The sequence below is a fragment of the Giraffa tippelskirchi genome, chromosome 1 (assembly GCF_054371585.1).
Source record: "Giraffa tippelskirchi isolate mGirTip1 chromosome 1, T2T-mGirTip1v1.2.pri, whole genome shotgun sequence".
Classification (NCBI taxonomy): Eukaryota; Metazoa; Chordata; class Mammalia; order Artiodactyla; family Giraffidae; genus Giraffa; species Giraffa tippelskirchi.
In genome coordinates this window covers 142,903,127-142,914,736 of record NC_137275.1, presented here as the reverse complement: position 1 = coordinate 142,914,736, position 11,610 = coordinate 142,903,127, and the positions used below count along the sequence as shown (strand labels likewise).

Sequence of the window (11,610 nt, the reverse complement as noted above, 5' to 3'; positions counted from 1 at the left end):
GAGAACAATGGCCTCAGCTAGCTCTGCTATTGTATCAAAGTGAGCCTTTTGTAATGTTTTAAGCCAGCTTTCTGGAAGGAATTGGTATTTCTCTTGTGCCTTTGCCATATAAATGATCTACCTGGGCTCTCTGATACTAGTGGTCTGTGATCTCTAAGAGTAAGGAGGAAAAGGAGCTTAGGTAAACTCGGTAGAAATAATTATGTTTGGGTAATGTCTATCTAAAATAGTCTCCCCAGATTTTGGTGACTTGAAACTGAGTTAAGAGAATTCGTTGACTTTCTGTGCCCTATGCTTAGTTGTATCACACTCTTGGAGACCCCACGGGCTACAGCCCTCCAGCTTCCTCTGTCCATGGGGATTCCCCAGACAAGAATACTGGAGTAGGTTGCCGGGCCCTCCTCCTGGGATCTTCGCAACCCAGGTCTCCTGCATTGTAGGCAGATTCTTTAGCGACCGAACCACCAGGGAAGCCCAAGAATACTGGAGTGGGGAGTTGGTCTCTCCCTTCTCCAGGGGATCTTCCTGACCCAGGAATCGAATTGGAGTCTCCTGCTCCGCAGGCGCGTTCTTTATCAGCTGAGCTACCGGGGAAGCCCCGCAGGCAGCTTAGGAAGGATGTATAATATTATTTATCTTTCCAGCATCATTTGTACCTAAAGCTTCCCGTGTGAGGACATTCTTTTCCTTTACCTCTCCTTGCAGTCTTTAGTATAACCGAAATAAAACAATACTGTTTACATAAACAGTATTCTCTGTAATACTGAGTGCTTCAATGCCGTAGGAACTGCATTTGGTTTATTCACATGTATTCCTTGGTGACAATTACACAGTCTGTCACTCGGGTACTCAATTTATATGTATAATATGAATGGAATGAATGAGTAAATAAATGTAACCACCCACTCTTTAATAAAGTTTTAAAATGGGGTTTGGATTTCACTTTTTGAGTGAAGAAACTCATTTTCTTTGATTTAATAAATATAACAAAGCACAAATGTAATCACATGAAATGGTAAAGATGCTTTAGAAATTTTAATATGATGTACAGATGAAATGTAATTTTATAAATTTCTGAACATTTTAAGTATGTTAAATGCAAGGAGGAATAAATAAATCAGCAACAGATAACCTCAGGGCAGGCATCACTTAAGGACTCATGCCCCTACAGCTGAATACTTTTATATCTACTTGCTTATTACTACTGACAAAGTATCAACTAAAGTAATTCAATGAATTTGGTGGCTAAAGCAGAAATCAGAGTCTTCTGAAATGAGCACAGGTGAGTGTACGAGGCTGATGTGGCATCTTGGTCGGTGAGAGTCATCTCAAGGTGACTTCAGAGCTCCACCCAGGTTTCTTATCCTTTTCTGCAAGATGGATGACGAAGAGAGGGCTCTCATCATCTCCACCCTGACGATTTCCCAGGCGCACTCGCTGTATTCCTTCTGTTTCAGGTAGTCACGGATTCCCTGGAAGTACCTCATCACGGCCAGCACGGGGCCCATCCTTCCCTGGTCAGAGGCATCCTCTCCCTTCACCAGGCCCGGGCAAGCATCCAGGTCCTCCAGCTGTTGCATGAGTCCAGCGCGGAGCTGGTCCCGGATGGCCGTGTTCCAGGCAGCAGGGGAGTGCTCTGTCTGTAAGAGGTTGAAGCACTGCTTGAGCATCTCGTGGAGGACAGAGAGGGCCTGGTCCTTCTGGAACTGGCCGCGCTCCAGCATCTCCTGGGGAAGACCGAAGTCTTTTCTGTCCTGCAGACAGGAGCGAGGGGAGAGTCTGCTCATTTGCCGCAGGAGCCTGAGGTTCTGCCTGCCAACCGACACATGGTTCCAAGGCCGGTTACAGCCCAGAGATCCTCCAGGGCTGCAGCTGACCAGCACCAGGGCCATCAGTAGAGAGACCGCGAAAGCCATGGGGAAGATGAGGCTGCTGCTGGCCTGCCTGAGACGGCGTCTGGGTGAACCTTGAGGTAGGGTGTCTGATGACAATCTTTCTAGCAAGGCTTTTAAGTAGGGAAGACGGTACTCATTGTCCGAAAATTTCTCCCTCACTTCCTCATTGTGCTTTCATTTAGATATTACCTATTTGACCTAGAAAATGTAGTCAATCTACACTCTGAAGTTTTACAGTAGAAGTTTAATTTTCCCAATAAACTTTGGATTTGTCAATGAAAATGTGTATCAGTTAGATGAGATACTAAATAAAGGCTGAAGTTATGCAATAATACGAAGACTTATAGACATGTACATAGTTATTATGTACAGATTTAAGTATAATAATAAACATTCCTTCTGTTTGTATTTTGTCAGGAACATAAGTTTTCCTTGATCCTTAACTGCATTTTTCCCTCCTTATCTTACACGTAGGAATTCAGTCACTCAGGCCATATTGATATCTGTATTTTGTTTTCTGTCTCACCCAGGATAAGCTTGTAATTAGGAGTGAGTGAACGACTCAGATGTTTCTGTTCTTTTGAGGACATTCATTCAGGTTCCTGAGATTACATTTCACTGGGGCCACAGGGTCATGAGGAGGGGAGTATTTCCTGCCTAATCAGTAAACCAGGATGACACAGTCATCACGAGTTGCCAGCCCTCCAGGGTGCTCAGGAAGGGGACATACACCTGTGGGCGAACAGCTACCAAGTTGCAGCTACTCCCTACGGTGAGCCCAAGGCAACTCAGGATGTGATAAAATGCAAGATGCAAGAAAATGCAAGGAAAAATGCCCCAGGAGAGCTGAGATGCATGAAAGGAACGTGTTCAGTGAGCCCAGACACTTGCCTCTTCCCATACATGGGGAAAATGCTAAATTCCTTAACTTGAGATAGCTGGTTTTCTTTAATTCACAAAAACGCTTTGATGTTCAGACTACATCCCCGTTCTTGCAAATTCCTGTACAACCTGACGCTTCCCTTCACCTCCTTGGAGCAATTCTCTCAAGGTGAATTGAGAAACTGCCTCCCGAATTCCCTCCAAATAAAGTATAACGCTCATCTTTTAGGTTGTCACTATTTTTCTCTTTTTTGAATTAACTGATTTATTTTATTTGGAGGCTTATTACTTTACAATATTGCAGTGGTTTTTGCCATACATTGACGTGAATCACCCGTGGGTGTACATGTGTCCCCCATCCTGAACTCCCCTCCCACCTGCCTCCCTGTCCCATCCCTCAGCGCGGTCCCGGTGCACCAGCCCTGAGCGCCTGTCGCATTCATCCAACCTGGACTGGCCATCTACTTCACATACGGTAATATACATATTTCAATGCTAGTCTCTCAAATCATCCCACCCTCACCTTCTCCCACAGAGTCCAAAAGTCTGTTCTTTACCTCTGTGTCTCTTCTGCTGTCGCGCATATAGAGTCATTGTTACCTTCTTTCTAAACTCCATATATATGCATTAATATACTACATTAGTGTTTTTCTTTCTGACTTACTTCCCTCTGTATAATAGGCTCAAGATCAACAGTCAGGAACAATATACGAGACATCAGGGTTTCTTTCAACCAGCTTTTTATGGTCGATCTCTAGTCTTCCACGGGCTGTGCCGATACCCCCACCAGGAATCCTGCTTCTTTTCTGGTGCATGTAGGTCTGAAGATTCTCATTAACTGTCTTTCCAGTACCACCTCATTCACAAGGTGGTTATCACCTCTAGTAGCACATCTCCTCTGGAATGACGGTGTCCTCAGCCCAAAGTCTCTGGGCCTCCCCCATGAGGGCAGGCTAACCACATCCTGAGAACTTCAGAATTCTACTGTGGAGGGGCTTGTCTCCTTGTTTGCAAAGTCATTCATCTTCCAGCATCCCCACCCTCTCCCGTGCAGTGTTTGTGTGAAGGAGGGGAGTTCTCAGCGATGACTTCCTCTTCTTCCGATCCATGTCGCCAGCTATCAAGTGTCAGCAGCCCTGAGATGCTGAGATCTGAAGTGTGGAGACCTAAGTAAGTGGTGGCATTATCCAATTGCAATTGTTACACCTTTAGGAGACAATTTTTATTTTGCCACGACAGCTTTTGTTGCTCAATTCTTTTACGTAAAGTGTTCAAGATTTGTTCTGCTCAGAATTTCTGAGTTGGGTATAGGTGACTCAGTGATGGTGTTCTGTATTAGTAAAAGCTTATGTCACAGAAATCAGTCACCTTCAGGTGTTCGTTCAGTCTACATACTTCCGTTGGGCTGACTTGTCGATCCATCTCTGTGCTGTGCTCAGAATGCAGAGCAGTGAGGCCCAGGCTGTGTCAGGGAGAAATAGCCTCGGTTCTCTACTTACTCATGATGTTTTGTTTTAAATTTAAAGAACAGCAAAAGAAAAAAAAAAATTGAAGAACTTATTTTTTGCCTTTTGATTTACTGGCCAGTTTGTCTCTCCTACTGCGTTCCTTTCCGTTTCATCCTAGGGTTAATACAGAAGGAAGGGAAAGAATGGCAGAGGGGCATCACCATATTTTCTGTGATTTTCAAGACTAGAGATTTCTTTTGTTTCTCATTTCAGCTTTCCCGGAAGGCAAAACTTGATAGTTGTTTGTGGACAAAAATAAATCAAATATAATTTTGAATGTCATGAATGAGAATATAGACAACTGTCCTTTCTGCTGACAGTATGGCAAAGTGTACGTTGAAGAAAGGTCAACCAAAAAACGGAAGGAATCATAATATTTGAAAGTTGTCAAACAGTCTCAAAGACAGCCACGTGCACGTGCTAAGTCGCTTCAGTCATGTCTGACTCTTTGTGACCCTGTGGACAGGCTCCCCTGTCCGTGGGATTCTCCAGGCAAGAATACCTGAGTGGGTTGCTATTTTCTCCTCCAGCGAATCATCCCGACCCAGGAATTAAACCGTGGTCTCTTATGTCTCCTGGATTGACACGCAAGTTCTTTACCACTGGTGTCACCTGGGAAGCCTCCACAAAGACAGCCAGGTGAGACCAAAAATTGAAGATGTAGTCTTGCCCCCAAAAGGGGCCCCAAAGTGTTGAAGGAAGAAAGAAAAGGAACAAAACTTAGTTAAGAAACAAATTGGACAGCCCTCTCATTTGTCAGTTGGAGAGAAGCAAACTAAAGACAAGCCTGTACACTGAGGCAGAAACTGGACAGATCTAGGCTAAACTGAAGCCCTTCCCCACTCTCTGAGCAAACACTCGTGCACACATGCACACACACCCACCCACACGCACGCACACACACATGGATACATCCTGGTTAATTCCTGAATTACGATTGGATTACCTCAATAGTTCTCGAGTCTACCCAAATAGGCACACCCCAGGCTATTGGTTGGCAACAGTTGTATTCTCTGAGCTCCCTCTATTTGTGGCTGTGTTCTGTCTTACTCCTGAGTCAAGGTGGAAGGGATGCAAGTGCGGTGATTCTTCAAAGGGAATAATAAATCTAAAGGAAGGCTTTAAACAGGGAAGACAGTACTCATTGTCAGAAATTTTCTCTCTCACATCCATTATGTGTTTTCATTTAGACATTTTCTATTTGACCCAGAAAATGTAATTAACCTATACTTTTAATTTGTATAATAAGTGTTTTGTTTTCCCACTAAACTTTTGATGTATCACTCCAAATGGGTATCAGATAAATGAGAAACAAATTAAAGGCTGAGGTTATGTAGGGATGTAGAGACTTATACACATGTACATACTTCTGTGCACATTTTAATATATATAAAGATTCCTTTTCTTTGTGTCAGGAACAAAATCTTTCCTTGATTCTGGACTGCATTTTTTCTCTCCTTATCTTATACATACGAGGTCACAGTCCCTCAGGCCCTACAGGTTTCTGTATTTTATTTTCTGTTTTAATCGGAGCAGAGGCTTGTAATTGTTAGTGCATGAGCTAATCGGTTGTTTCTGCTCTTTTGAGAACATTCATTCAGGTTCCTGAGGTTACATTTCACTGGGACCACAGGCCACGAGGAACAAACTGTTTTCTACCATATCCGTAAAGCAGGATGACACAGTCATCAGAGTTTCCAGCCCTCCAGGGTGCTCAGGAAGGAGGAATATACCTCTGGTCTGACAGCTGTCAGATTACAGCCACTCCCTAATGTGAGCCCAAGGGAACTCGGGATGGGGAAAAATGCAAGGCGCACGGCCCCAGGATAGCCAAGATGCATGAAAAGAATGATTTCAGTGAGCCCCGACTCTTGCATCCTGCCATGCATAGCAAAGTGCTAAATTCCGTAACTTGAGATACCGGGTTTTCTCCGAGTCACCAAAATATTTTGAGGTTCGGACTACCTTCCCTCTCTTGCAAACTTCTGTGGAACCTGGCTCCTCCCCCCACGTCCTTGGAGCACTTCTCTCAGGGTGACTTGAAATACTGTCTCCTGAATTCCCACCAAATAAAACTTAACTCTCAGCTTTTAGGTTGTGACTTTTCTCTTCAAGTTGACAGTCAGGAATAATATCCGAGACATCGCTATTCTTTTCACCATTTTTTTTTTTTTACAGTAGATGTATAGTCCTCTACAAGCTGTGCCAGTACCCAACCAAACACAACATAACTCTCAACTTTTAGGTTCTGACTTTTTTCTTCATGTTGACAGTCAAGAATAATATACTAGACATCACCATTTCTTTCCACTGTTTTTTGTTTTTTTAACGGTAGATCTATAGTCCTCTATAGGCTGTGCCAATACCCCCACCAGGAATCCTGGTTCTTTGTGGTGCACTTAAGTGTGAAGATTCTAAACCAAGATAATTCATTGTATTTCCAACACTGCCTCACTCACAAGGTAGTTTTCACCTCTAATAGCACTTTTCGTCTGGAATGACAGTGTCCTCAGCCCAAACTCTCTGGGACTCACTCGTGAGGGCAGGCTTACCACTTTGAGACGTTGAGGATTTTACTGTGGAGGGGCTTGTCCCTTTGTTTGCAAAATCATTCATCTTCCAGAATCCCCACCCTCTCCCTGCAGTGTTTTTGTGGAGGACTGGAGTTCTCAGTGCTGACCTCCTCTTCTGCCCTGTGTCCCACGTTATCAAGGGTCAGCAGCCATAAGACGCTGAGAGCTACAGTGTGTTTTTGTCTACGAGTGTGTGTGTTAGTCGCTCAGTGGTGTCCGATTCTTTGCGACCCCGTTGACTGTAGCCCGCCAGACTCCTGTGTCCATTGGATTTTCCAGGCAAGAATACTCCATAGGTGGAGGCATTATGCAAGTGCAATTGTTTCACCTTTACTAGACAATGCTTAGTTTGCCACTACAGCTTTTATCATTCAAACTTTTTACTTAAACTGTTGAACATATGTTTTGCTCAGAATGTCTGAGTTGGCTATAGGGAATTCAGTGATGGTGTTATATATCATTATAAGCTTATATCACAGAAATCGGTGACCTTTAGTTGTTCATTCAGTGCATACTTGGGTTGGGCCGCAATGTCTATCCATGTATATTTCGTGCTGAGACTGCGGAGCCATGAGGCCGGGCTGTGTCAGGGAGAAATAGCCTCGTTTCTTTACCTACTCATGATGTTTCGTTTTAAATTTAAATCACAACAAAAGACTTAGGAACTTATATTCTCTATAGTGATTTGCTGGTTGAAGTTTGTCTCTCTCCTCCTGGGTTTCGTGCCATCTCATCCTAGGGTTAAGACAAAGGGAAATAAAAGAATGCCAGAGGGGCTTCACCTCATTTTCTGTGATTGTCAAGACTTGAGATATTTTGTTTCTCATTGCAACTTTCCTAGAAAGCAAAACCGTAGTTGTTTGTGGGCAAACATAAAACATATGTATATCTGAACGTCATGAAAGTGAAGAAGATAAGTGACATTTCTGCTGACAAAATGGCAAAGTGTAAGTTAAATCTCAAAAAAGCTCAGCCAAACAGTGGAAGAATCATAATATCTGAAGAATGTTAAACAGTCACAAAGACAGGCATGTGTGCGTGCTAAGTCGCTTCAGTCACGCCTGACTCTTGGGACCCAGTGGACAGGCACCCTTGTCCATGGGATTCTCCAGGCAATAACAGTGGAGTGGGTTGCCATTTCCTCCTCCAGGCCGTCTTCCCGACCCAGGGAGTAAACCCAGATCTCTTATGTCTCCTGCAGTGGCAGGTGTGTTGTTTAGCACCGGTGCCCCCTGGGACGCCCCCACAAAGAGAGCCAGATGAGTCCAAAAATTATCCACGTGGTCTTGCCCCCAAAAGTGTCCCCAGAGTGTTAAGGCAGAAAGAAAAAAACCCCAAACTTACTTAACACACAGGAGAAGGAAATGACAACCCACTCCAGTTTTCTTGCCTGGAGAATGCCAGGGACCGGGAGCCTGGCGGGTACACTCCAGTGCAGATCAGTCACTCAGACATGTCTGACTCTTGCGACCCCATGGACCGCAGCATGCCAGGCCTCCCGGTCCATCACCAACTCCTGGGGTTTACTCAAACTCATGTCCATTGAGTCGGTGATGCCATCCAGCCACCTCATCCTCAGTCGTCCCCTTCTCCTCCCGCCTTCAATCTTTCCCAGCCTCAGGATGTTTTCCAAGGAGTCAGCTCTTCCCATCAGGTAGCCAAAGTATTGGAGTTTCAGCTTCAGCATCAGTCCTTCCAATGGATATTGAGGACTGACTTCTTTTAGGATGGACCGGTTGGATCTCCTTGCAGTCCAAGGGACTCTCAAGAGTCTTCTCCAACACCACAGTTCAAAAGCATCAATTCTTCGGCGCTCAGCTTTCTCCATGGTCCGACTCTCACGATCATATGTGACCACTGGAAAAAACATAGACTTGATTGGATGGACCTTTGTTGGCATAGTGATGTCTCTGGTTTTTAATATGCTGTCGAGGTTGGTGGCTAAGTGACAAATGTGGTCCACTGGAGAAGGGAATGGCAAAGCACTTCAGTATTCTTGCCTTGAGAACCCCATGAACAGTATGAAAAGGGTACAGACCCCGGAGTCGCAAACGAGTACTACTCAACGGAGCAACTGACGTGTATTTAACCTCCAAGTTAGAGATCCCTGAGAATGTCAGTTCCTAGGCAGATTGATAAGAAGTCTGGGGTCCCCAAGGACGTGAGAGGGGTCTGGGGCTCTCCAGGAGGACATAGGGTTCTGGAGTTCTCAAGGAGGAGAAATAAACAAACTTGTTTTTCTACATTGCTTTGTCTTAGTCAATAGAGCAATGTATCTGGCTCGAGGACATGTTTGTCCTTACCAAGAACCTGCTGACTTATCCTAAGATTATATTAGGGGAGTGGGTCTGGTAAGATCTTTCTATTGTTAGTTCTAATCCCGTTATCTTAAAATGTATATTGTGGGAGTGGGTCTAGTATGATCTGTGAACCTTGAGACATTCTTTTGATTTATTGTAATAACCAATTAAAAAGAATATAGCTTCCTTGCTAAGGCTAGCGAGTGGGGCACTTTTGTCCTCCTTCTGATGCCTATGCCAGAAGCTTCCTCTGTCGCTTTTTATACTTGAATAAAACCCTGCTATACAAAAGCTCTTGGGTGATCAAGGCTGGTCCCCGGGCCCCAAGCTCAATCTTCTTCGGAGATCAGGAATCCGACATCCTCTGCTGCAAGCTATCAGCCCGCTCATCCATTAACTGGAGAGAAGCAATCTAAAGATGATGTCTGTAACCTGAAGCAGAGATTTGAGAGATCTAGTCTAAATTGAACCCTTCTCTGCTACTTGATCAGTAAACCCATACACGCACTCTCTCTCTCTCTCTCTCTCTTCCTGGTTAACCTCCTCAATGACGGTATTCCATTACCTTAATCGTTCTCAATTCTACCCAAGTAGGTACACCCCAGGTTATTGGTTGGCAACAATTGGATGCCCTGAAATCCCCTTATTTGTGTCTGTGTTCTCTCTTACAGGCTTCCCTGATGGTTCGGACGGTAAAAACATCTGCCTACCGTGCAGGAGACCCCGGTTCGATACCTGGGTTGGGAAGATCCCCTGGAGAAGGAAATGGCAACCCACTCCAGTACTCTTGCCTGGAAAATCCCATGGACAGAGGATCCTGCTAGGCTACGGTCCATGGGGTCGCAGGAGTTGGACACGACTGAGTGACTTCACTCTCTCTCTTACTGCTGAGTCCAAGTGGAAGGGATGCAAGTGCAGTTATTATTCAAAGGGACATGGAGAATTTTCCCCTGAAGTCTGGTTCAGAACGGACAACGTATGCTTTAGGAAAGAGTTAATGCACCTTCAAACAGGAGCTATTTCCTCCGATTTCCCTTGTATTTCCCTACCCAGAATGCCATGGTCAAGGCACCAAGGATGTTAAAGTATGTAAAGCAAATGATGAATCTGTAACCTTGGCCAGTTGAGCAGCCTGAAAGTGAGAAACATATCCTGACCTTTCTTTCCACACAACTTCCTTAGCCCAAGACATGTCCTGCCTGAAGCTGGGAGTATTTTCCCTCTCTAAAATACAAAAGCTAAGGAAGCAGGCTTTTTCAAGTTATTGGTGTCCGTTCTTTCCAGGAAAGATCCTCCTTGAGGTCTGAAGAAAATGCTAAAGGAAGAAGACAGACCTCTGCTTAGAAGAGCAAGAAGCCTGTTCTCCAGACGTGGTCAATGTCCTAGTCCATCTTGGCCAGTAAGTGGCACGCTTCCTCCGTAATTATTTTAGTAGCCTCTAGAGGAAAATGGATCTTGCTTCCTAGTCCATTTTGGCCATGGCTGTTGTCACAATGTTGTAAGAAGGACATTCTCTCATTCCCAAAAATAGTCATCACAAGCAAATAACGTCTTGCATAAAAGTTTCTGAAGAACCTAGAACTTTGACTCAGACTTTTAATTGGTGGCTTTGCACTCTTAGGGCTTCCCTTGTGGCTCAGAGAGTAAAGAATCTGGCTGCAATGATGGGAGACCCAGGTTTGCTCCCTGCGTGGGGAAGATCTCCTGGAGAAGGAAATGGCCATCCACTCCAGTATTCTGCCTGGAGAATCCGATGGACAGAGGAGCCTGGTGGACTATGTTTCATGGGGTGGCAAAGAGTCGGCACGACTGAGTGACTACGCTTTGCAATCTTAAGGGGAAATGGGTAGCCAGAATCCCAAAGAAACAGGAAAGAGCTGTATGAATGGCTGGTGCAGGGGAAGGAGGAGTGAATCTTGAGAGCATACTGGGAATTGCTACAATGTGAGGAAGTATAGGCAGACTTTGTTTTATCCCATTTCACAGATAATTGCATTTTTTACAAATTGAAGGTTGGTGACAAGCCCACGTCAAGCAAGTCTATCAATGCCATTTTCCAATAGCCTTGGCACATTCCATGTCTCTGTGTCATACTGCAGTAATTCTCAGGATATTTCAAACTTTCACTGGCAAAACAATCTGAAGGTCCAGATGATCACTGGTGATTTTTAGCAATAGTGGAATGTTCTAATTAAGGTATATTACCGTCAGGCCACTCAGGATAGCTCTTCTCTTACTCTCGGTAGATCCCCTGCCCCACCGGTACAGCCTAGGCCTATGACTTGCTTTTCTCTGTACTTGTCTGAGGCCCCAGAGTTGATCTTTTGTATCAAAGGGGTGGTGAGGGGCGTGTCCCTCAACTGCTTTCCATGAAAATTAAAGAGCCCGCCTGATCTCACTCCCACTATGATTAGCCATCTCCTCCCTCACCCCCCACCCCCTCCTTCCCCAT

General features: G+C 44.7%; 1 protein-coding gene across 1 annotated transcript; it reads right to left on the bottom strand.

Moving 5' to 3' along the window:
* Window positions 1–1,328: 1,328 nt before the first annotated feature.
* LOC145542801 (interferon tau-like) lies at window positions 1,329–1,916 on the bottom strand. The gene has a single exon (XM_081582818.1). It carries the CDS (start codon window positions 1,914–1,916, stop codon window positions 1,329–1,331), a length of 588 nt encoding a protein of 195 aa, XP_081438944.1.
* Between the last annotated feature and the right edge of the window lie 9,694 nt (window positions 1,917–11,610).